General features: G+C 43.0%; 1 protein-coding gene across 5 annotated transcripts in view; it reads right to left on the reverse strand.

Annotated features, from left to right (window-relative positions):
- The window catches only part of LOC308392362 (solute carrier family 45 member 3), a 47,171-nt gene that overhangs the window by 2,584 nt on the left and 17,045 nt on the right, over nt 1–27,542 (reverse strand). For all 5 annotated transcript variants that reach the window (XM_080875347.1, XM_080875348.1, XM_080875349.1 and 2 more), the window contains 3 exons: nt 19,492–19,854; nt 12,767–12,957; nt 11,985–12,648 (listed from right to left, as the gene is read on the reverse strand). In XM_080875347.1, coding sequence (XP_080731473.1) covers nt 11,985–12,648; nt 12,767–12,957; nt 19,492–19,639 — 1,003 coding nt within the window. In that variant the 5' untranslated portion in view covers nt 19,640–19,854. The remainder of the gene's footprint in view (nt 1–11,984; nt 12,649–12,766; nt 12,958–19,491; nt 19,855–27,542) is intronic.

A 27,542-nucleotide genomic window follows, 5' to 3' on the forward strand; every position in this document is an offset into this window, starting at 1 on the left:
CTGCTGGGGGGTTCTGGGTGTTTCTTCTTCACTCACTATGTGTTAATAATAGTGCTGTCAGTGTTAATCTCGTTAAAATGACGTTAACGCCATAACAATTCAATTTTATTTATACAGCACAAAATCACAACAACAGTCGCCTCAAGGCACTTTATATTGTACAGTAGATCGTACAATAATAGATACAGAGAAAAACCCAACAATCATATGACCCCGAATGAGCAAGCACTTTGGCGACAGTGGGAAGGAAAAACTCCCTTTTAACAGGAAGAAACCTTCGAAAGAACCAGGCTCGGGGAGGGGCGGGGCCATCTGCTGTGATTGGTTGGGGTGAGAGAAGGAAGACAGGATAAAGACATGCTGTGGAAGAGAGCCAGAGGTTAATAACAGGTATGATTCAATGCAGAGAGGTCTGTTAATACATAGTGAGTGAGGAAGGTGACTGGAAAGGAAAAACTCAATGCATCATGGGAATCCCCGGCAGCCTACGTCTATTGCAGCATAACTAAGGGAGGATTCAGGGTCACCTGGTCCAGCCCTAACTATATGCTTTAGCAAAAAGGAAAGTTTGAAGCCTAATCTTGAAAGTAGAGATAGTGTCTGTCTCCTGAATCCAAACTGGAAGCTGGTTCCACAGAAGAGGGGCCTGAAAACTGAAGGCTCTGCCTCCCATTCTACTTTTAAATACTCTAGGAACAACAAGTAGGCCTGCAGAGCGAGAGCGAAGTGCTCTAATAGGGTGATATGGTCCTACTGGTGTTGGCCAGAGGGGCCGATGGCGCGATATGGCAGCCTCGCTTCTGTCAGTCTGCCCCAGGGCAGCTGTGGCTACAACTGTAGCTGCCTCCACCAGTGTATGAATGTGAGAGTGAATGAATAGTGGTATTGTAAAGCGCTATATAAATCCAATCCATTATTATTATTATTATTATTATTATTACTACAAGTAGGGCTGGGCCATATCATACCGTTCATGGTAATACCGGTATAATGTTGGGCAACGATAAGAAAATGAAATATTGTGATAAAATATGGGTAAAATGTGCAGTGCCTTTGTTTTCATACGCACATGGCGGTGACGCAGAATGAGAAGCGCGAGAGCGGATCGTTGAATGAAACGATGAACCAGAACTGGTTTGTAAAAATGCTGCAGCTTCACTGGTGTGGAACTGGTTTAGCTTTCGTCCGTCAGATACACAACAAAGCACTATTTTTGGTAGCGCATGCTAGCGGGCCGTCGTTATTACCGTGTTGTTTGGAAAATACGGCGCACTTAAAATCAATCCTTTGATTTTTCTGAAAGTCGACAGAGCCCCTTATAACCCCGTGTGCCTTATGTATGAACTCTGGTTGTGTTTACTGACCTCGAAACGATTTTATGTGCACGGCGCTCGAAAATCTGTCAAATGTTTCAGTGCGACTTTGCTGAGCTACCAAGCCGCACCGCTTGATGCATTGTGGGAGCATTACGGCTATCGTAGGCGGAGCCTCGCGGAGTGATACGTACTGCGCTTAAACATAATATTACCGTATTGTGTGTGTATAACCTCTTTTTAAGTGTTGTGGATATTATACATGGTTATGCTGAGGATATGTCGGCCAGTTTCCACTGGAAACGCCTTTTGGTTAAACTGTCAGCGAGGAATTTGCACTGTTACATTTTTATATAACATTAATGCACATAAAAAACAGCTGCTTGTTTAAGTGAAAATACATTGATGGGTTTTTTTTTTGCACTAATAAAGTTGTGGAGTCGTAAAGTATTTTGTCTCGTGTTAATTATATCGTCAGTTATATCGTTATCACAAATTTTCAAATGTATATGGTGATAAATATTTTTGGCCATATCGCCCTGCTCTAACTACAAGGTCATTAAGAGGAGATGGGGCCTGATTATTTAAGACCTTGTATGTGAGGAGCAGGATTTTGAATTCTGGATTTAACAGGAAGCCAAAACAGGAGAAATCTGCTCTCTCTTTCTAGTCCCTGTCAGGACTCTTGCTGTAGCATTTTGGATTAGCTGAAGGCTTTTCAGGGAATTTTTAGGACTTCCTGATAATAATGAATTACAGTCGTCCAGCCTGGAAGTAATAAATGCATGAACTAGTTTTTCAGCGTCACTCTGAGACAGGATATTTCTAACTTTAGAGATGTTGCACAAATGGAAGAAAGCAGTCTTACATATTTGTTTAATATGTGTGTTGAAGGACATGTCCTGGTCAAAAATGACTCCAAGGTTCCTCACAGTGTTACTGGAGGCCAAGGTAATGACATCCAGAGTAAGAACGTGGTTAGAGACCATATTTCTAAGCTTTTCAGGGCCGAGTACAATAACCTCAGTTTGATCTGAATTAAGAAGCAGAAAGTTAGCGGCCATCCAGGTCTTTATGTCTTTAAGACATTCCTGCAGTTTAACTCATTGGTGTGTGTTATCTGGCTTCATGGACAGATAGAGCTGGGTGTCATCTGCATAGCAGTGTAAATGTATGCTATGTCTTCTAATGATGCTGCCTAAGGGAAGCATGTATAATGTAAACAGAATTGGTCCTAGCACTGAACCCTGTGGAACTCCATAATTAACCTCAGTGTGTGAAGAGGACTCTCCATTTACATGCACAAACTGGAGTCTATTAGATAGATATGATACAAACCACTGCAGTGCAGTACCTGTAATACCTACAGCATGTTCTAATCGCTCTAATAGGATATTATGGTCGACAGTATCGAACGCTGCACTGAGGTCTAGCAGGACAAGCACAGAGATGAGTCCACTGTCAGAGGCCATAAGAAGATCATTTGTAACCTTCACTAAAGCTGTTTCTGTGCTGTGATGAGCTCTGAAACCTGACTGAAACTCTTCAAATAAACCATTCCTCTGCAGATGATCTGTTAGCTGTTTGACAACTACTCTTTCAAGGATGTTTGATATACCATACCACCTTTATTTATAAAGCACTTTAACATAAAACCAGAGTTCACAAAGTGCTGTACATGCTAAAAGCATAAGTAAAGAAAATTAAAATGAGATAAGATAAAAGAAATAACTAAAAAACTAAAATAAATTGAAACATGTCAAAACAAATTGAGTCAACCCCTCTAATCAATGCCAAAGGCTTCAGCGAATAAATATGTTTTAAGAAGACTTTTAAATTCAGAGAGAGAAAAGGCCTGCCTAACATGCAAGGGTAGATCATTCCACAACTTTGGAGCAACTACAGCAAAAGCACGATCACCTTTAGATTTATACTTAGTTTTTGGTACCTTAAGGAGCTGCTGATTGGCGGACCTAAGGGAACGGGGAGGTGTATATGGTTGTAGTAGCTCCGAGAGGTAGGGGGGGCCAGGCCATTAAGAGATTTAAAAGCAAATAAGAGAATTTTAAAAACAATCCTAAAATATACAGGTAGCCACACAGCAAATCCAGCATGTCCAAATTAACACTGTCGGATTTGATTTCAACACTATTAAAGTGTCTATATGGGTCCACACCAGAGAGTGTTAATTTAACTCTTTTTGGAGAGTTGGTACGTTAACTCTGATTTAGTGTTAAACACCAAATCTGTCTGGAGTTGATAATTTAACACTTGGTGTTAAGAGTTTATATATTAACTCTCAAAGAGTATTTTAGTTTAACTACGTAAGAGTTATCTTCTAATTCATTCTAAAAAGCGGGAATTTTACTGTTCTGAACTTCTAGAAATTTCTTTTGGAAATAAACATTTACTAAAAAGATGCAATGGTTTTTGAAAAACATTTATTCTGAACTGTGCACCACAATTTCAAAACATTTTCTGAAAGATGTAACAGTGTACATGTTCTCACTTTCATTAGAATTTTGTTTATCAAAAGGTCTGACATGGTAAATGCAAAGAACAGCATCTCATCACTTATTTCTTCAATACAATATGCATGTCCTTCATTCATCCCTTTGTGGAACTTCAACGCACTTCTGCTCTCCCCCATATTCCATCTTCACAAGCATATCCTGTGCGGAGATTGAATAAAAATTAGTTGACACTAATTAATGGCACAAATAATCCAGTAAACAATTGCAGCACAGTAAAAAAAAAGGAATCCTCTTTGAGCCATTACTTGTGTAAAGTATTTTCCCAAAAGACAAGGACACAGGCAACAGGTAACACTGAACTAAATGTAAAACCTCAACCTTTTTCATTTTTACCTAAACCGTGTGCACAAAACTCTGGAGGGATCTAAATGCTAACGTAGAACCCAGTCAGGACGTCTGCTACTGCTGTTTGCTCGCTTTTTTATGGGCGATCGTTTTCAGGCTTCAAGTAGCACCATTATACCAACATTTCACATTCTACACATTGTTTTAGGTGTATTTGACCAAAGGTTTGACTGAAATTTCACATGCAAGCTTTTTTTCAAGGCTGTGGTATTTGCCCACAAACAATACCTTTCAGCTAGCTAAAACAGAATATTATGCTATCAGCGAGCAACATGGCTAATGCCTTTCACACAGCTTTGTCTCAACTCCAAAGAGCCACAGAAGTAAAAGCTAATAACAATTGAAACAATCTTTGAAAAAATGACTTACCAAGCAGGGCAAACAACTCAAATATGTAGAGCAAAATGTTCTGAAACGGCTTCACTTCAGCTTCGATTGGAGCCGTGCTGGGGGCGGAGTCTGTGAATTTACTCTGTTGGTGTCATAGCCCCTCTAGGAGTTCAGAGTTAAGAGGTCAAGAGTTAATGTTTCCATTGTAACACCTCCAGATTTGACAGAGAAACACTCATTTTTAACACTCGATTTTAACTACTATCATTTTACACCTCAGAGTTACATTAAAAGAATGTGACTCTGCTTAGAGTAAAATTAACTCTACTTTTGCAAGAAGACTATTAACACCAAAACATTTAACACTTTTGAATTTGCTGTGCAGTGGAGTGAAATTAAAATTGGGGTAATGTGCTCAAACTTTTTTGTTCCAGTTAAAAGACGTGCTGCAGCATTTTGCACAACCTGCAGGCGCCTAATGGACGCATCACTAACCCCAAAATAAAGTGCGTTACAATAATCCAGCCTAGAAGTAACAAAGGCATGGATTACTGTCTCAAAATGCTGTTTCGATAAGATAGGCTTTATTTTGGGTAATTCCCTCAAATGAAAAAAGCTAGATCTTACAACAGCTCTGACCTGGCTTTCAAGTTTAAGATTTGCCTCTATTTTAACTCCCAGATTAGTGATGACTGGTTTAACATACTGTGCCAGTGAACCAAGATCTATAATAGTGGCCTCAGAAGCACCACCAAAAACCATCACTTCTGTTTTCTGTTCATTAAAATGTAAAAAGTTCAAAGCCATCCAGGCCCTTATATCATCAAGGCATCTGAGCAGCAGGTCTACTGAGAAGCCATTTATCTTTTTAAGTGGGAAATAAATCTGGGAGTCATCGGCGTATGAAAGGAAGGCAAATCTCTGTTAGCAAGTTAGCGCGGATTGCCCCGTGCATGGGGCTGCATGGCACTAATGCATTAACGACCTAACCGCGCTAACGCATCAACGCCGTGCAGCCACACGGCGGGGACAATTCGTGCTAACTCGCTAACGGAGATTTGCCGCATTAAGATCCAGTCATCCACCCATTCACACACTGGTGATGGCAGCTACATTGTAGCCACAGCCACCCTGGGGCGCACTGACAGAGGCGAGGCTGCCGGACACTGGCGCCACCGGGCCCTCTGACCACCACCAGTAGGCAACGGGTGAAGTGTCTTGCCCAAGGACACAACGACCGAGACTGTCCAAGCCGGGGCTCGAACCGGCAACCTTCCGATTACCTTACCTTACCTTCCGATGAGGTGACTGTTGTTGTGATTTGGCGCGGTATAAATAAAACTGAATTGAATTTAAATAATGTTAACAATAAGTGGAAATTTTTAACAATGTGATGCATCTAAAACCAGAGAGACAAGTCTTGATATTACAGGTCACAGTAGACAGTTTTTCAAAAGCAGTATATAATGATTAGAAACACTGTAAATATAATTTTCTAATAATAGCATTGCCCATTTAATTTCATCCTCTCGCTTTCAAAATATTAAAATGAAAACATTTCCATCTTTATAAAGATTCTCAGAATTGTTTAGTAATGAGATTTGCTGCCCAGAAAAAGGAAAGAAGGGCAAAAACAGTCAGTGGTAAGACTTTATTTTAAAAAGGACTTGCTTTTTATGTTCCCAGTTTGTCCTTCCAAGTTTCTCATGCTTAACCCTTTAAGACCTACCATAGAACCAAGTCCGCCAGAGCTTATATTATATTTTTACATGCTGTGGAGCCATTTTTGGGAGCATTTCAAGTTGATGTACATCAATACAACCATTATAGCCCAGATTTTAATACCGTAATATGTCTGCATTAAGTGCATAGTAATTACATAAATTGCGAAAAAAAAGTGCAATAAACTGCAAAAAAATTTAAAAATCGTTTTTGTTTTTTTAACATATATTTCTAGTTAGAGAAATTTAAGAGGCTTATCCCTCAAAACTGTAGATACAAAAAAGTTGCACAAAATAGTTTCCCACCACAAGAAATTTATTTTGAGTGTCTTCATAGTTTTATTTTTGAAATACACCAATTTCTATATACTGCAGGAAAAACGAAAATAAATATTATAGTGCAAATTTGCAAAAAAACAGCATGTGCATCAAAATAAACTATTTCCAGCAGTGCAATATGAGTCCTCAGCATCCCAGAAACCACACAGAAAGTCATAAAGTCAAACATAACTTTTGGGGCAGGGATAGCTCAGTAGGGGCAGGGATAGCTCAGTAGGGGCAGGGATAGCTCAGTAGGGGCAGGGATAGCTCAGTAGGGGCAGGGATAGCTCAGTAGGTAGAGTGGTTGCCCCATGATCGGAAGGTCGGGGGTTCGATTCCCCTTAACAGCTACCCTGAGGTACCCCTGAGCAAGGTACCGTCCCTACACACTGCTCCCCGGGCGCCCAATGGCTGCCCACTGCTTCACTGAGTGAATGGGTTAAATGCAGAGAGCAATTTCCCCACGGGGCTCAATAAAGTACAATAATGTACACACTTTCTTCTTCTAAAAAAAACACCAGTATAGGCTCATGAGGCCCTGATGGTAAAAAACTACATTTCCGCAAAATGACGTCACTTCCGGTTTTGGCCAGGACATGGCGGACATGCGATGGTTCGCCATGTCCTGGCGGAAGTGTAGGAAGTGTTACAAACAGCTGATCGGATCGGCAAAGCGTGTTTCTGGAATATTATGTTTTTGTTGCTGCAAGTGCTTTTTATGCAGTTTTTGCAAAGCTATATGTGGAAGGAAACTGTGACTTAGGACAAGCTAATGGCATAAGATGCAAGTACAACTCCTCCGGTTTCATATGCAAACAATTTTATTGCGCTAGCTCACATGGTTGCAGTGCTACCGGGATTTAAAAATAGTTACGCAAAACGGAGCGTGCAGAACACCGGCTCCAACCGGCTTTAAAGGGTTAAATGTCTTTATTTATTTATTTCTCCCAGCTGTGGTTCTGACCTCCAGGTGCTCTTGGTAAACAGTCAGGGTCAAGTTCAGTAGCATAGCAAGCAGCAGCTAACTTAACATGGAAGAGTATGTTTATGATATTACTCCTGGAAAGCAAAGTTAATGAGCTCCATTTTCAAACACTACCACATGTAATGAGCACTAAACTGTAGCCCTGACAGATAAGGGAGGGAGCCAGAATGCTACTGAATCAGCTGCAGAGGTGGGTAGTAACGAGTTACATTTACTCTGTTACATTTACTTGAGTAAGTTTTTGAAAAAAATGTACTTTTAAAGTACCTTTTTTGCACAATACTTTTTACTTTTACTTAAATACATTTGTGAAGAAGAAACGGTACTTTTACTCCGCTACATTTGCAAAATTCGACTCGTTACTTTTTGAAAAAGTAATTAGTTTAACACATTAGATAACATGCCGCCAGTGGAGTTTCCGGTAACTTTTTTACCAATCAGATGTGGCCATGCAGTCACATGACCAGTTTGAAACTGTGGCGGGCAGAGCGGCCCAAGCGTTTCAAAGTAGCGACACACGGAAAGAAGAAACATGAAAACATGGCAGAGCCAGTCGTCTACGCTAGAGCTGAAGAGGATGAACAGCCTTGGCCTCACATACAAAGGATGTTTCGCTTAAAAGCAGCACAAAAGAACAGCTCTGTCTTCAGTGCCGGTGTCTTCAGTGAGAACAAAACAACAACTTTTCAGCGTGAAACAACTCAGCTCGTGTAACCTGAGTAAGTTTTCTCTAAATATCTTTTAGCTGTGGTTAGCTGGATGTCAGTCTTATGTTACAGTAGCTGTGTCGAGCTGCGAGTCATGTTTTCGGCGCTACGTTGTAGTGAGATAAGTTTGTGGGTGTTTTGTGCAGCTTCGGCTGTCCTTTTAACTGCTAGCTGGTTAGCTAGCGTGAGCTGTAAGCTAACAGCTAACCTGGTTAATGACGCTAGAGTTCCACGCACATGCAAACAGCTCGTCTCTACTGCTTTAACTGTTAAAACAGAAGGCAATACTGCGGCTGACAGGGTTTATTATGTGAAACAGCAGCTTGTTTAGTTTAAACAGTCTGCATTAAGCTGGGCAAACACTGTGATTTTTTTCAGTCACGTTATTCAGCTCCTGCTCAAACTGTACAATTAAATCGCAGGGGTTAGAAGTTCATAGGTCACGATGCAGGTCTCACACTATACGGCCTGATGCTCTGATGCGACCTGTGCAAAGTTGTCTTTGCACAGTACAGCTGATTCAGCTGTACTGTGCAAAGACAACTTTCTGTGGTACAGATGTTACAGATAATGCACAGTGGTTACTCTTAAGAAAAAAAGGGGGCCATGCAACTGTAATCAACACAGATCACCGTCATCCGGAGGAACATCTGCAGACAGAAGGATGTGGCGTAATAACAGTCGCTGCATTTCGGATTAAACAAATGAAACTCAGACCTCAGATATGTGTGCTTTGGCCGTCTAGTTGACTTGAATGAACACGCTCTTTGTGTGCCGATTCCTTGACATTAATGCTTTTTGAGTGTGACATTCCTCATGGTCCAGCAAGCACCGGGACTAGGAACAGAAGAAAATTAGAAAGTAAACAAAGTAAAGAATGAAAGAGGCGGACAAAGAGGAGTATGAAAAGAATGTGGATGGATGGATAAAAATGTCAAATGAGAGAGGGCAAAAGGTAAAGGGGGGGGATCCCCAGATTTAAGGATACATTTATAGTATATATGGTAGCGGTGTCGGAAGGACAGCTAGACAGGTTTAGCTACCTGTAGTGAACAGGTGATTTCTTACTGGTTTAGAGTAAATTATATTTTCTTTAAGGTCATAATGGTCATTTTTCTGAGCATATTTGTGCTTCAGATAAAATGTTGTACTTTAAGAAAACACATATTTAGAAGCAAAAACTTGTGCGAGAACTCTTAAATATTTATTTGATATTTATTGGGAATCTGCCAAAAAGTATGGGAACATGTACTTTCAAGTTATTTTAAATAGATAATGGCCGCTTTGACCTACTTTACTCAACCAAGTAGGTAAACAGGGGGGGCGGGGTGGAGGTCAAACGCAGGGTATACATTTTTCTGGCTGGATGAATCCACCAAATTACATTCCAGGACTGTCAGAAGTCTGTACACCGTCAGTTGTTGGTTTGTGAAGTAAATGACGAGGAGGTAACTAAGAAATCTCCCCATGGAGCCAAGAAGAGGCAGTTTCAGTTGACCCATCTCATTTGTCCCGTCCCCAGCAGCAAACCATTCTTACACCCAGATTTCTTTGGTGGGACCCCAGCGTTTACGGCTCTTGTCCAGATATAAATACAAGTCAGCTGGAAGACGCTCCGTTCAGGAGAGAAGCTACAGGATTCCAGAGTGATTGGTACCAGTGCTGCAGAAAGTTGACGTTTCCAGTAGTGAGTGGTGCAGCTCTATTGATCTGGTGCCAAAGAAAGATGCAGAGATTTTGTATTGAATTCAGATATTTAAATTCCATGTCTGACTTTGATCCGTGCTTCACGCCTGGAATCGATGATCTGTTAGGAAAAACATCCTGGACCTAAACACATCAGCACTCTGAACTAAAGGATATCGGCAGCTGGCCTCAGCACCAGAGGTAAGAGAACTCACAGCCTTCGAGGGTATGTACCCGTTTAGTTATATCATTGGCCTCCAGGGGGCGCCAGCCACATTTCAGTGACTGAATTGCTGAGCGATATGTCCGAATTTTCAGTAGAATATCTGGATGATGTGGTGGTGTACAGTTGGGACTGGGAAGAGTAAATAAATCCTACAACATAAAGCCTCTTGGGTTGGGCATCAGCCCTCGCCGCTGCACAGGTACCCATAGAGTACCTGAGCTTTGTTGTTAGTTAGGCAGGGTCAAGCTACAAGCTGGGAAAATGGATGCTATCCAGTCCTTTCCTGTTCCACTGAGAGGAAGGGTGAGCTGAAAGGCTTCATATGCCTGGTTGGGTGGTACAGAAAATGTACCCCCCATTTGCAGAGAGTTGAGTGACTTCACCAAGAATTTAGCCCCTAACAAGGTACTAAGGTAATGGAGAAATGCACAAGAGCATTCAGAGATCCAGGCTGTTCTCCACAGCATTCATCGAGCCATTCATCCTGCAGAGATGCGGTCCTCCTACAAAGAGGGAGGCCAGTGTTATTCCTCTGTTGAAAGATGTTGGGCAGAGAGGTGAGGTACTTGATGGTAGAAATGAGTGTTTGGCAATGAAGTGGCATTTGAATCCTTCAGATATCATCTCTGCTTTGATGCCACTTCCTCATGGAGACTGATCATCACGCCCCCCAGTGGCTGTCTCATGTGGTGGCTGACTGACTGACTAGAAAAACTGAGTAGTGAAATCTTTATCCCTGCTGTAGTGAGAGGAGGTAATGAAAATGTATTCCATTACTGCTTTGCTGCATTTTGTTTTAGGTAATAACATTTTCTGGGCACAGCTGCACTTTAGGAAAACGTTTGCACATTAAAAAGCACAAACCCAGACGTCAGAACACGCGTGGGCTTGTATGGTTATATGATCTTAAAGTAAATAATATATTTGTGGGTGATGATGGTGACAGTTTTAATAGCAGGCTATAACAGAAAAAATGTTACATGGCTTAACTGTCAAATTAAGTAAACTAAAATTAATTCAAATTTCATTTGTAAATTAAATGTTTGATAAATAAAAATAACTAAAGTTGGTTGGCACCAAGTCCTGCCTCTGCCTGGCATGATTGGTCACTCGGGTCCAATCAAACAGCTCAGCAGCTTTCTGTGGTGGGGACCCTTTTGCTGCGTAATTTGCAGTTTTCTGCACAGCGCAGCCCCTCGTTTAGAAACGAGCTTGTCGATGTGTTTGGCTGGTCTTTCTGTGGTGCCGCAGTGACTGTTGCTAACAGTCATCTAAAACAATGAAGAAATATTGCAGTAAATGGCGTTTTACGACAGCAAGAAATAAAAGCGAGACTGTATTATGAAACAATACATTTTTTTATATTGTCATCCGATATATTTCGGCATATCGCACAGCCCTAAGCAGGAGTGGAGCACAATACCTGAAATTTTGGAGTGGATTTACTTGACATGCTTTTAAAAAAAAAAAAAAAAGGTAAAACTTCACAAAACGCTCACAATCCTATCTGCAGTGTTGTATCGGTGTGTTAGTCTCAGCCATCGTTTCTGTCTATATCAGATACCCTGAGACAGACCAGAAACGGATGCATGATAACAGATACACGGGATTCCAGGTCAGCTGTGTGCCACGATGACAAAAAGAGGAGGACACGTCCTGCATCCGATTAGCACAACGAGCACCGGTAATCAGCTATTTGTGCATTTAAGACTTTTTTTTGGCAATGCCATACTGTCTAGAGCTACAAACACATTTATAAAGATGCAAGACATAAATCTTACATCATATGCACGTAATGTAAAAAGAGGAATCTGACCTTCATCATATCTTTGTTTGGACACACTCCCTGGTAATGCACTGGGCACGCCCTCATAAAGGCCTTCACCCACAAAGTCTGTGTAGAAAAGCATAAAAGACATGACAGCCATCCAGCTGCAGAGCTGAGCCACGCACAGCTGCCTCATCACCCGTGGAACGTGGCAGTAGCTCCTGTAAATGGCCGGCGTCATGGACCAGCATGTCCTCAGTAAGCACATCAGGGGTCCAGACTTGAGGAGCCTCAGCTTGCACTTCAGCAGGTAGCAGCACGAGCGTGGCACGCCACACCGGCCGGCCTCCATCACACCGGTCCCCGGCTCCAGTAGAGATCCCGACTCTCCCGCACCGCTGTTGGCACAAGAGGGTTCCTCGGACACCTTCATGGTGATTAGCACACTGGAGATGAAGATGAGGATGAGGAGGGAAAAGAGGCACTCTGCTTGGCCTCCCAAGTAAACAGAGAGGAGGCCGTGACTCCAGTCCAGCGCAGGTAGCAAATAACCCACACAGCCTCCCAAGCTCACCATGAAGGAGAACATGGCAAAGGCTTGGCTGCAGTCCTCCTCATCCCGATACAAATCTGACAGAAGAGCCTCCAGCGGTGTGAAGCAAACTTGTCCACAGAAGTCAAGGAGCCCAACACCAAGGATCAGGAAGCCCACCTGGAACACAGAGGAAACGCAAGGTTATATGGAGGACACAGTCTTCAAACGAATAAACTCTCGGGAAGAATTTACCCTTTGTCTGAAAAACTCAAATTCAAACAAACATTTCACACACCTGGAGCGTGCGGCCACCCCATGCAACGCGGGCTGCCAGGACGTCAGCGTGGGGAATAATGAAAAGCGCCAGAAGGACTCCCATCGACAACAGCCAGATGAAAGGCCGCCTCCTGCCGTAACTGCTGTTGCACTGGTCACTGGCTGAGCCGATCAGGGGGATGAACAACAGGCCAAGCACTGGCCCGATGCCTGCAGGTACAACCAGGCAAACACAGAAGTCAGAGATCATACTAACAAACCATAAGATGCAAAGACAAAGCATAAAGAAACACAGACAATGTTGGGGAAAACATGTATTCACAGATGTCGATGTGGCGGAAAAATCAAAACCAATCCCTATCAACTCAAACATGTCTTTGCCACAAACACCAGTATGGTTAAAAGATACTAGAACTGGTCGAATGGAGCCAGATTTTTACTGGTTGCCTTAGATTCTTTGTTATCGACCTCAGGGGTGAACTGCATGCGTCTCTGCCATCATTAATGACTGCTGAGGTGACGGTTCCTACAGATGGCTCGCTGCCTGAAGGTAGCAGTCATCCTTCACACGTGGCTGGGTCTGGCTAATTAGAACACACCATGAGACGCTGGTCCACACAAGATCTAATGTGATGAGATCTCAGGGCTAGATTTTGACATTTAAGAAGGTGCCCCGTGAAGTACTCTTACATCATTTCTCATCAAAAGGAATTCGTGCGTGCCCAGTGGCCACGCTGTCCTTCATTTAAGTGTTTACAGAACGCACGAAAAATAAAAATACACAGAAGCCTGTTAATCATGAACGCTGTTCTGCAGCACCTCTAACGTGACACGTGTGTGTTAGAGTCCGGCGTAAAAGTAAAGCAGCAAATATGGGGAAGAAACTTAAGGTCAGAAAGACCCGAAAAGATCAATTCTACCACCAAAGAAACAGGTCATCGCTCTCGTTCCTCCAAACTGATCCAGCTTAACCGCAAGTTCCAGTTTCTGCAGAAAGTCTGAGCTCTGGTGGATCTGTGCCCTGCACCTGGAGGGTAGTTGCAAATAGCGTCTAAGTTTACGCTCGTTTCAAGTCTGATTATCGGTGTTGACTTGGTCCCCATTAAGCCCATCCCCAACGTAAAGGCCATCGCCCACTGAGAAATGCAGACAGGCTCTCAGAAAGGAGCCTCAGACTTGAAAAGTGGATGTTAAACGACAGAGCCCCAAACGTGGGAACACTTTTCCCAAGTTCGCCTGACTCTAATGGCTCTGAAGTCGCCCTGTGAGTTTCTTACCAACGGTGGCACCTTTGTCTCCAAAGAGACTAACGTTCAAAAAGTAGTAAATGGCCTGCATTTGTATAGCGCTTTTCTAGTCCATAGGACCCCAAAGCGCTTTACACTACATTCACCCATTCACACACACTGGTGATGGCAGCTACATTGTAGCCACAGCTGCCCTGGGGCGCACTGACAGAGGCGAGGCTGCCGGACACTGGCGCCACCGGGTCCTCTGACCACCACCAGTAGGCAAACACGGGGTTAGTATCTTGCCCAAGGATATTTGGCATGCAGCCAGGATGCAGCCTGGGATCGAACCACCGACCTTCTGATTAGTGGCTGACCTGCTCTGCCACCTGAGCTACAGCCACCCAACATGGACACACAAGCAAGATCAATTTGCACTCTTTCTGCAGTTTGACAAGAAAGTGAAACATGAAGAGAATTCTTAAAAGCATGAACTGAAAGGAGCCACTTAAACTGGGAAATGGAGACAGGTAGAACAAATACGCTGCTGCCAGCGAGTCTACCCTCGATCACATTTCTCCCTCTGCAGCTGTGGAGGCCCCTCAAAACAATCCTTATCATCTACAGCTGGAAGTGTCACTGCATCACACATTCCCCACTCACTCTTACCTCTCCTAAACACAATGCAAACTCCAGTTTAGAAACACGCATGTGTGCTATGAAAAATAGCCAATACAATGAATAAAAAAGCGTCACATGTGCTCAACTAAACGTACTTACGATTAAATGCTAAAAAGCAGAACGCTCTCTGCCCCAGTAAGAGAAACTAGAGAAAGAAAGTAATTACTGTTGGATGAAGCAACCACAAATGGCTATTAGATACAGCAGACAGCAGCCATCGGAGAACTTGACACTGCTGCTTGGGGAAATTAGCTATAAGCCTCCCAAGACACGATATCCATCTTCATTCAAATAACATCCCAGCACTCCATTATAATACAAGCATATAGGAATTAGGTTGAAAGCCATTTCCAGATTGGCTTACAGTGCAGCGTGTTTGAGAGCAACGCTACAGTGAAATCATTTTTCTTCATATCACAAGCAGCTGTTAGAGAAGTGCAAGAGTAGGAGGGGATATTGTTTTATACAGCTGAATGGCCATTTCTGTTGTGCACTCTGAGCCTTTTGTTACGGTGGAATTATATCTATCATCAGTACAGTCACAAGGCAACGTCTCAAACAGACGCCTGCAGTGAGGACCACGGGAATGCCATTTGCACTTACAGGATAAAGCAATTATTCATATTAGCACACAGTACAAATGCTAACAGTCCAATCAGACAGGTAAAGTGAATAACAGTGATCGTCTCTTTTTCCTCAGTGGGGATGTTACTTTGTCACGTACGACCCACCGAAACGCTGTTGCAGACTAAAGGTCATGAACTCGTTTTTAGTTCGTAGTCCACATGTCGAACAATTTCAACTAAAGTGGGCCTTCCCTGTAAGCGCAGTCACCGAACCGGCTCATTAATGCAAATATCCAAATAGCCAATGCCATGGCAGCAACTCATAGTATTTAGGCATATACAGATGGTCAACATGGTATGCAGGCAACCCGCTGAAGTTCAAATCACCAAAACTGGACAACAGAAGATTGGGAAAATGTTGTATTGACTTCTGCCTGAATTTGGCGTCAACAACATTAAAGCACAGATACATGGAGCCTTGTATCAACAGTGCCGTTGGTGTAATGGTCTGAGTATTGCTGGTGACCCTGTCTACACCGACTACATCCTCTGATGGCTTCCAGCAGGATGAAGCAGCATCCCGCAAAGCTCAGACATCTCAAACTGGTTTCTTAAACACGACAACGAGTTCACTGCACTCCAATGGCCTCCACAGCCATCAGATGCCAATCCAATAGAGTATCCTTTGGGATGTAGTAACGCAGGGGATTTGGTCCATTTCAGCTTCACCACCTTTGGCTGAAGCTTCCAACGATTCAGGCTACGTCCACACTAATGCGTTTGCATTTGAAAACACATCGTTTTCTCTCCGTTTTGGCCTCCTGTCCACGCTGAGACGGCGTTTTCGCTCAAGGAAAACGCAGCATTTTGAAAACGTATACATTTGAAAACGGTTGCAGTGTGGACAGCGAAAACAGAGACTATCGAAAACGATGACGCATGTTAGTCATGTGATGCAGTCATGTGACTAATTAAACAAAGATAGCGGAGGGCATTATACAGCAGTTGTTTTGTTTGAGTTTAATATCAGTCTGCACGCGCTCCAGAGAGCTTTTCTTCAAATTCTTTAATTCTCACTCGCTTTTGCAACTTTGTACTTTTGTGTTACTCGCAGCAACAACTCCACCTCATTGTGAGTCCATTTAACAAACTCGGTGCTTTTCCTCGACATTCTGCCGCGACGTTTCAAAGAGCCGGAAAGTAAATAAGCAGCAGACAGAAATGAGGCAGGTCGAATCTTCTTGCATTTCACGCATGCGCAGGACTGGAACGTCAGCGTTTTCGGCCTTTTCAATGTGGACGCACAACTCTGAAAACGACTGAAAATGCTAGTGTGGAGCGTTTTCAGACATAAACACAGTTGTCAAATCTATCCGTGCTGGTGTGGACGCAGCCTCAGACCTGTGAATAAATGTATTCATTTGAAGAACTCCTCAAAGGGTAGTGCTAACGATCTCAGGGACTGATTACCAACCGGCTGCCAATCAAGGTGAACTTTTAGCTCGTGTTCCAAGAATAAGAGAATGCTTCAAATCAAATTATCGTTAATAATAGATCCACATTAAATGTAATTTGCCTCATTATAATTTAATAATAGCATCTTGACATTCACCCAACACAGCTGAAACACCTCTGCACCCTTTTGGAAAGAACGCGTTTGTGTGAAGAGCGGTTACATCCATTACCGTCATCATCATCAAAGGGGAAACACAAGCATGTCATCACTGTTTATTAGTTTGATTTCGAAATGAGTGTGAGCTGAAGAAACTGCGGGTTTGGAGAAATGGCCTTTTGTCTACCACTCTGCACTACTGAGCCGTCGCCATCACGCCTCACACCAGAAACGGTATCGGTTATAGGCAATAAGATCATCGAACCCTACGCTCGTGACACAACCTATTAATTACTTTCAATGAAATCAGTCCCGGTGGGGAAATTCCTGCTCTCCATTTATACATTTTGCAGGTCCAGTGGGCATTTTGGAAACCTGTGGTGGGAAGGTCCTTACACACCGGCGTGAGCAAATAAGCCTCAAATACATACAGCACCAGAGGCAAAGCCAATTATGCTTTAGTGAATTGCAGTGTTCGTCAAGTTACTTGAAAAAAAGTAATCAGTAACTAATTACTGATTACTTTTGAAAATAAGTAATCCCATTCCTTTACTGATTACTTATTTTCAAAAGTAAGTTAATTAGTTACTTTTTTAAAAAAAACACGATTTACAACCTGAATAGGTAACAAAGCGATAGATCTTTAAACCCAATTCTATTTTCTGCATAATCCATCATACAAAATGTAATCAAATGGAAAAAGCCTTTTTTTAAAACTTGATTTATTAGTTGTAATCTTTTAACTTTATGCATCAAGCAAAGATTAAATTATCTGCACCATTCTCTGACTGGAAGAAATTAGTTTAACATTTAAACCTATTTTCTGCACATTCCAGCACATAAAATAAAATGGTTTTTGTGTTTACACTCAGTCTTTCAAATAGATGCAAGTGAAACACAGCAGAAAATAAATAAAGTCAGCAGCCCTGTTGTTCTATTTTCACCTGTTTAGCAGGAGTGGGGCAGGCGGATGTTTGCCGTGGTGCAGGTGTGCCGCAGCGGTCAGTGGAAGAATCTGGGAGTTTCTCATTCCCCTGGTAGCGCACTCGGTGCTTGTTTTCTTCCCGCGCACAGCGGACACTAATGTTTTTGTCACTTTTTATGGAATCAAACTCAAAGTAAGGTCAGTACTTCCACGCTTTAAACGCTGCACGCTCATACTCTCTCTGCACTCGATATATGATCCATTGTTGATCTGCACACAGCTGTTGTCACGAACGTCGCACTCGCTTACGTCACTGTCGTGAGACATTCTCGCAAAAAAAAAAAATCACGGTTTTAGTAACGCAGTGTGCTTACGGGAAAGTAACAGTAATCTAATTACCTTTTTTGCAATAGTAATCCCTTACTTTACTCGTTACTTGAAAAAAGTAATTGGATTACAGTAACGCATTACTTGTAACTCGTTACTGTATTTTCATGTAAGCAACAAAGTTGGGTTAATATGTTCACATTACAGTGGCTCCAAACACTGAATGAAGCAGCTCTGTGTGTCTGACGGTCTGGAGGACGTGGCTCTTCCTCCCACAGTTCTCCTCCCTGCTGCCTGATTGCCACACTGACAAAACAGGTGAGTTGACCACTTACCTCCATAAAGACCTCAATTATGTTTTTATGACCTAAATGGAAGATGGCTGCCCCGACGCGTACTCGCACTCCCATGCTACACCCCCCACTGTGACACACAAATTTAGCTGCCACTGGATCTTATATACAGTGCTTCTGCAAAAATTAATGCCGATAGCTTTACACTACAGCAAAACCTACGAAATTCACAGAAACCCTGCTTTTTGTCCTTTTGATCTTCCTGCAGATGCACAAAAATTATGTTTATTAGTTTGCAACGTATAAAGTGTCACAGAATCGCTGATCAGTGTTTCCTTACAGTATATCTGGGCCGAAACACCCAGGTACTATTATATAAATTATATACTATATATCATATTATTATTGGAGATAATGTGTCATTCAGAGTTAGTGGACTAGACCAGCGGTCCCCAACCCCCGGGCCACGGACCGGTACAGGTTCGTGAGTCGTTTGGTACCGGGCTGTGAAAGTTATGGTTTTCACGGTTTTTATCGCCGCTAATAAAGTTACACAATTACACAGTGAATTCGCCTTTATTATTATATTTACAAAATACCACAGTTTTTGTTTTGGTCGTATAATTTTATTTTTTATTATTTTTCCGCTGCACCTTAAAGGCCGGTCCATGGCGCTAAAACGGTTGGACCGCTGGACTCGAGCACAGTCTCCTATTCGGTCCTTGCCAACCAGCCAGGCCTAGCTCAAGGCAAAAACCAATGTTTTATACTGGTCTGGTTTTTGTGTTTGTTTGGGTTTTTTTGTCAAAGACACTCGGAAACAGGAAATGCTCATTATTAGTCACTCTGGTTCCCAGCTCTCGTGTCTAACGTATCAATTATACCATGAAACTATTATTTAAAATACATATCGTCATTGAACCAGCCATCGAGGAGATAGACAGGACACGCAGCTGAAACCTGCAGGGTGGGCGGTCCCACCTTTGCCTTTCATGTTTAACAGAAAGAGATGAAACGACGAGAGAGCATGAATACGTGTACGAGAGTGAGGCTTAAGTGCATGCAAACACCCACACCGCGAGGTGCCGAAAAGGCCTAGTAATTAGCTTACCTAGCACCATGGTCATGTACCGCTCTTCTACTCCAGCCTCCAGCAGCAGTGGAGGAACGTATGTGATCCCAGCTGCCACACAGATCTCCAGGCCACAGGTCAGGGAGTTCAGGAGAACAAGACGCCAATGAGACCTCCATCCAGGCATATTTACAGAGGCTGGGTCGCCTTTCCTTCCCTCTGGGATGGTCACTACTGGGGGCAGGGAAGGGGGGAAGGATCTGGATAGGGACAAAGGGGGGGATGAGGGGAAGCAGATGGTGCCCCGGTCGGACCTGAGGACTGTCGCAAAGGGACAGCAGCAAAGACACTTTGATGTCTCAGATGACCTGGAGGATTCATCCTCTTCTCAGCATTCTGGATCTGAAGAGCAAAAGAAAAGCTTTCAGTGCACAGTCACATCATGACCATCGTGCAGAAATTACCAGTTTGAAAGCTGAAATAAAACCTGAGCAAAACCGATTATTCACAGGATGACACCTGTAAAGCCACAGATGTCAGTGGCTTCAGGTTACACAGGGGATTATCAGCATCCTTGTAACAGAACACAACCTCAAACAGGTTGCATTATATGTTCCAAAGACACGGAAATGGCAGCAAAAGTCAAAAAGCAATGATGGATTCTCTGAGCTCTTCACCAACAGCTTCAGGGCAGCACGAACAACAACAGGGAAAGCAGATGAGTCAGCTGGAGCAACGTGGCAAACCATTTGCTATGCAAATTACTCTCTGCTGTTTTCCTTGCTCACTTTTTTCCGCCTCGTTTTAAAATATGCCAGAGATGTAGAAAAAAAATTAACCATTAGCTTTCGGAAAAGTTGAATTTCTCTTTTCTTACAATCCCTCACCACGACACTTGACAGGAGCACCAGTATTAGCACCCACACCTCCCGGAGCCTACACTGTCATTATTGCATTATTGAGCTCTGATTGGAGCTTTAGTCACATATTCTGCAGATTATTGTTGAACTCAATGAGCAATAAAAGATCTTTGCTGGGCAGAAAGGATCAGGCAAGATGATCAGTCGAGTCACCTGTAACGTATACAACACGTCATCCCATCACCTAACATAACGACGACTGAGACAAATTGTCGGCACGTTACGCGTTCTGAGGCGTGAGACGGGTCAGAATGAACCTATACATGTGTTTTACATGTGACATGAAAATCAACCTAACAAATCGTCATGTATGTTAAATCTGTTCACGTCCTGATCCTGAATCACTTTGGAAAACACGATGTAGTAGCGTTAAGCTTACGCGAATGGACAGCTGGAGTCTCTGCTTGAGCGTGCCTTAGCGCCACGAGCGGCTTTCTGTTGGATTCAACTGACAACCCAGAGCGTTTCATAAGGACTTGGAATAGCACCTTTCGCATTAGCATGTGACGCCCAGGGGCGGGGCAAATCATCAGTATGTTACGCGTTGGGAATGATAATGCTCTGACTGTATATGGCAGGGGTGTCCAACTCCAGGCCTCGAGGGCCGGTGTCCTGCAGGTTTTAGATCTCACTCTGGGTCAACACACCTGAATCAGATGTTTAGTTCATTACCAGGCCTCTGGAGAACTTGAAGACATGTCAAGGAGCTAATTTACCCATTTGAATCAGCTGTGTTGGATCAAGGACGGGTCTAAAACCTGGAGGACACTGGCCATCGAGGCCTGGAGTTCCCCAACCCCGGTATATGGGCTCAGCATGCCAGACACTACTACAGGATCCAATGTGATGCCAGATAGAGGCAGACTGACAACACCGTCATCGACAGTTTGGTCAAGTTGGTGCTTTTAGGTTCAAAAGAACAACAACTGTATCCTTATTGATCACGTTGACAGACGACCCAAACACACATTGAAGCATACATTCTCCAACATGTTTTTAAAAGTTGTTTAATTCTAGTCAAATCATAACAGCCTCGTGAAACTCTCACTTTCCCAATCAAACAGCATGTATTCACTCCATATACCTGAAAGTGCTCCAATCATTCACCCGAACATGCCGATAAGGCGACCAGTCTCTCAGTGTTTTGAACTGAGTCTGAAAACCAAAAGCAGAATCTTACATAAACTGAAATATCTGGAAACAGCAGAAGAGGCAGATTGATGAAAGTCCTCTAAATAGAAAACTGCCATCCATGAACATCCATGTGCAGATCGCACTGCTTCCTGGAGCAGAAAATAAACAAAAACACAACCAAGAGAAACACTGTCGTCATCATCCACCAATGAGACGGTGTGTTCTGTTAAAGCAGAGGGGCAGAGCACGAATGGTCAGAACAGCCACAACCACAAAAACAAGGCGCTATATTTGCATTTAGTGTGACATTTATCTGCCAATGCTGCCCATCTGTTCACTCCCAGCAAACAAAATGGATGTGATCATCTCAGACGAGACTCTGTTAAGCACAGATGGGTTCAGTCGGTATTTCAAGGACTTTCCACTTTGCTGGGTGGGAAAAAAACCCAAAAAACCTCTTTAAAAAACAAACAAACAACAAAACATACAGCATACACTATTATATATCGTACATATATTTATTAGTTTCAGGTTGGCCATTCTTGTATTTTGCTCGTTTGTGTTGTTGTGTTTGCACATCTCTGTTGCTTGTGGGGCTCGCACACAAGAATTTCACTCGCATGTGCTGTGCCAGTGTGCCTGCACATGTGATGTGACAATAAAAGTGATTTGATTTTGATTTGAAACAGCTGATAAAGACATAAAATAGTGGCCAAGCCATTTTCCCCACCAGTGGCTTTTGAATAGTATAAGGTGTTAGCTAAGAGGTCCATTTAAAATCTCTGATGCCTTTCACATCATTACAAATCAGGGACATTAACTGAATGCTATCAACACCACTGCAAGACTTCCTCAGGCATTCATACATTCCCATCTTTGTCATTATGACACTTTTGATATAGAGGCTCTCTGAGAATCTGAAGGACAATGCAACAGTGTTAGCAGGCCGGGCCGATCAGGCGCCCGGGTCACAGGGAGAGAGAGGTCCATTTCACACCCGTCAGATCTTATTCCCACCCAGCCTGGACGCACTGAAAGACACTCATCAGGGGATCAGCCTTTGCCCCTGGGCCTGTCTGGCCACTACAACCCCCTACCAACATTCTCTGTGTGTGTGTGTGTGTGTGTGTGTGTGTGTGTGTGTGTGTGTGTGTGTGTGTGTGTGTGAGGATTTCTTCCTCATCCTTCCTCTGAGGTCAGCTTTATCTTTGACCTGCATTCTAAGAGGAACCTTCTGACATCTTTATGGTTCTCTGTGTGAACGCCTTCCACCGCAGCCCCATCTGACTCTGTTAGACTGAAAAAGTGGCAAGAGTACAGAAATCTGATTTTCCCAAATGCGCGTCAGATTACAGTGTTTTGGAAATGAAACTGTGTCGAACTAAAGAAGGACTGCAAGACAGCAGTGCAGAGTGACATTCATTCATGCTCCTTAACCTCCTAGGACCTGCGTCCACCTATGTGGACATCCCATTTTGTGTTATTTAGACCAAAATACTTAATTTTGCTCTATAAGGGCCTGATATCCACTTACGAGGACATTATGCTGCTACTGTTCTATCGAAATTTTAAACGAATATCCTCATATGTGGCTCTCATTTTTCTTAGAAACAAAAATAAGGTAAAAAAAAAAAAATATATATATATATATATATATATATATATATATATATATATATATATATATATATATATATATATATATATATATATATATATATATATATATATATATGGTAATTCTTTTTTACATTCGTTAGGTCCCAATCTGCCCAAATATCAAAGAGAAATTAAAAATGCTGCTGTGGAAGAGTTCAGGTCTTAGGAGGTTAAAGTCAAATATAAAAAATAGGGTCAGTTTATTGTAAATTGTAGCTCTACAGCTAACAAAGCGTTTGTGGTGCCGTTTTAAAGCAGAACGGAGCTTTCAAGCTCTCAAGTCTGCATGTTAGGGAGAGGGGACAAAGGACACACACACACACACACACACACACACACACTCTCCACTGCTTACTTAATGACACCTGACTCTACAATGCATTGCAGTCATGACCTTCATCTTCACGTAGCCTCGGAGACACAAAGGCACGCTTAGGCTGTTAGACAAATGACTTTCCTGCTGCTCACCTGACAAATAACACAACCGGAGCCAGACAGGTGACGGCGAGGAGATGGAGGCTGGTTTACTGTTGTCAGCTCTCCTTTTGCTCCATTACCAATTCCTATTCAGCCTCGCCCCCTCCCAACTCACAAAAATCAGCCCTAATGACTCCGAGTGGTATTCTTAGAATACAAAACAGCCTTTGTATACATTGTGCCAGGGAGAGTAATTTAATAGAGGGAGGTATTAACTCCAGACTAAATGTTTTGATGCAGGATTCTTATAGACGGTAAGATACAGGAAGCATGTTTGGGTACGAGCGGAGGGTCTCGCAGCAGATATCAAGGTTTGTAAGAGAAGAGCGGAAGGAATTGTTTTGAGATGACATCACAGCCAAAAACACAGCGGAGGCCGTGGCTGCAGAAACAGCAGGAGGCTCTGGTTGGCTGCTTGGCTCACGCTGAATGGCTGCAGCACTATAGCCGCTCTGCCTCTCCGGTTCCTGGACATTAATGGACCCAATCGTCCGCACTGAGAGACAAGCAAGACCAGTCTTTATGCAGACCGCTTGTTTGGCCAGCAAACCTTTTTCTATGGCTCTCTCTGTAAAACAAGACAAAGTTAAGCTGGACCTTTACTTGGTCCTGGAAGCTGCTTAGAGAGGAGCACTGTAGAAAAGTAGCAGGTGAAAAGGAAACAAACAGGTTACACCTGGAAGGTCCTCGAGGTGGGCTCCCATCAGACATGGGATCTCTACAGAAACAAGTATCAAGAGGCCAAATTAGACCCAAATTATTGGATTACCATCCCCGTTTAGGAATTCAAAACGTGCACCAAGATGAGATCAAGTAAAAAAACCAACATACTTTTACTAAACAAATGCTTCAATCTCTTCTTTACACGTCAGTTCAGATGGTTTTGCTGCTTTGCACATTAACTGGCATTTGAGCTGCTTTGGCTTCCTGATTTGCGTGACTTCAACACTCAGCACGCGAAACCAAAGCCTTTCACAGGTCCGCTAGGGTCAGAGACACGTAAAGTTCGTGGCCACACAGTGAGTGCAAGGGTCGTGCGGACATCTGCGTGCCATTTATGGATTTGGTGACGTGCATGTATGAGCTTTATGTTACTACGAACCAGCTGCACATGCGTCACAGGTGAGTACGAGGGAGCGACCGCTCATTCAGTCCTCTCCAACCGTCCACGTCTGCATCTTCCCTCAGCATGTGCATAAGCATACATTATTAATTTGTCTCCAGGGGGTAAATGAGACTCTTCTTCATCCTGGCGTTGTTCCCGCTGGTGCAGGGTCTGCTCTTCGGCAAAGGTTTGGTTCTACATTTGGTTCTGTCCGAGGCGTCCTCAGGCGATGCGTTGACGGTCTTAATGTCTTCCTTGATTTTGTCCATCCACCGTTTCTTCAGTCTGCCTCGAGGCCGGCGTCCTTCTGGGTCGATCCTCATAGCCGTTTTTGCTACAGAGTTCTCATCGCTTCGAATCACATGTCCGTACCACCTCAGGCTCAAGCATCTGCAGTAAATGATATTGTAAACCTATAAATTAATGAACATACCACAGTCAGTTCATTCGAATTTTAAGCTGCAATCCAACAGTTTGACAGCGAGCCCACACTCGGCACTTGCTCCAGACTATGTGCAGTCTGTGAGCCGTTTGCTGTGTAGCAACAGATGCGTCAGTGACATTTTCCATTCAGCCCAGTCTTCCTCCTGCAGTCGCACCTCAGAAAATAAGAACTCGACAGCAGTGGAATCAAGTTTATTCTCAAGCAAGTTTATTCTTAGCTGGCTGCAAATTTAGTGATGCCACGCAGCTGCATTTGTTAAACGACAGTCCAGCTGTGAACAACAGGATACTCTTCTGTACTGTGAAGAATTAAGAGGCAAAGGAGGGCCAACCCAGTATTAGCTAGGTCTAAGTAAAAAAAAAAAAAAAAAAAGCATGTCATATTTTAATATGTATGACCTAACAAATATTGCACATACAACCACAACATCAGCAGCTATACCCGATCAGGTCGGACGTGAAGCTACAGCACAGCTGTGCAAACGCTTTCAAAATGTACAATTTACAGCACACAGTACAACTCACTGTATTTATAAACCAGGGAAAACGTCTGAATTCACCAAAGAGGCCTAAAAGTCTTAGAACTGAAGTTTGAGACCACTTTACGTAACCGGCTGAAATGAATCGTCGAGCCTTAAAATGCCAAAATATGATTTGTTAGTCCACATCGCCCAGCTCATATCTCGTGTAAACAATTATTCCAAGACATCAGAGATATTAGATACTCTATGCGATTACAACAACCTCCTTTCATCCCTTCTTCAACGAGCATTACCGGGTGTTGTCATCCAGATTAGCTATGCTAATCCACCGGCATCATTCTCCAACTTCTTTGCGTTTGATTTGGATTTTCAGCCTGTTCCCAACTCTGACCCTCATTTCACTGCAAATCCTGTGACCAACCTCTTCTTTTTATGCAATTTTAAAATTTTAAAAAAGGAACAAGTGCAAAGCTTTGGTGCAAATAACCCCCCCAGTTTTGTGCAGCCTGAGTAAAAATTACAGTCAATCACCGTTATTTTAAAATGCTGGTTTGGTGAGAAAATGTGAGTACGGGACATGCATCTTATATTTCAGCTGGAAAGCCAACCGAGTCTCATTTCTAGAGGGTAAAAATAAAATTCTTTCCGTTCAAATCTCCACATAATTAGGACAATGACTCAGAAGAGTCTAGACTGAAAGGATGACAAGCAGACGGTTCATAGCTCGTGAGAGAACGACGCTGTAGGTTTTCCTTCAAGACTTATTTTAATAAGAGACTAATTTCTTCTGCTAGGAACAAAATATGTCGTCACTATGAATTCTTTTTAGGATTCGTTCCCTCCCAGCACAGGAACGCATCTTCACACCAGTAAGATCCAACCATGGAAAGAGTGGAGGAGAGCACCAGTGCTCACCACACCGAGGCCAAAGATGATTCACACAGCTAGAGTGAGGTCTCACAAACACACTGTTACGACGCGGCTCAAAGCCGCAACATAAAAAAATGAGACGAATATCAGAGTATGGGTTTTATCTTAGAATGGAAAACCAGGTTGGCTAAAATGGCTGCTGTCACCAAGGCAAAGACAAGTGAGCTCCCTGGGAGCTTGCATCAGGTATGCTTTTATCCACACCTGACTAGGTGTGGCCAATTAGCACCAGCTGAAAACATTGAGGAGATTAGGGGCTGCAGAGACGTAACACCTCCTCCCTCAAAAGGGTTCCTCTAGGACCCCTAAATTTATTACAAGCCCCTCTGAAGCCTTCAGGTCCTTGACCCACAAACCTGAAATAAAAGTAAAAGCTAACAGAAGCACAGTGTTCACATTATAGTTGGCATCTTTAAGCATGGATGCCCCTGCATGAGGATTTGAAGTTGCCACACAACAGTCAAACCCAAAATGATGACCTGGGGCCCGTTCTTCGTACCTCGCTAAGTAAGTTAGCCGGATTTGACTGTTGACGATTTCGCGTGATCCTGGATCGTTCGGTTCTTCGAAGCCCATCCGGGACTTGCTGTCATAGCAACAGAGCCGTAAGCGTAAACCTGCTCGGGAGCAGGTTTACTTTATGTAAACAGGATTAGATCGCGGCCACTCAGGTATTTCCGCTTCATGTATACGAAAGCAACAGCGATATTTTACCACTGTTGTACCATAAATAAATAACATCAATGTAACTAAAGATAATGCAGCACTTGATCCTTTTATTGATGTCATACAGATACATACAGGTCATTTCCTAAAAAAGGGAAATGTACTATTAACATTCTATTACATGTATGTGATTATTACAGATGTAATTCATATTTCAGAGTAGTAATTGCAATTTACTTCGTGTAATCAAGATGGGAGACCACGGCTATAAAA

The sequence above is a fragment of the Rhamphochromis sp. 'chilingali' genome, assembly GCF_963969265.1.
Source record: "Rhamphochromis sp. 'chilingali' genome assembly, chromosome: 2".
Lineage (NCBI taxonomy): Eukaryota > Metazoa > Chordata > Actinopteri > Cichliformes > Cichlidae > Rhamphochromis > Rhamphochromis sp. 'chilingali'.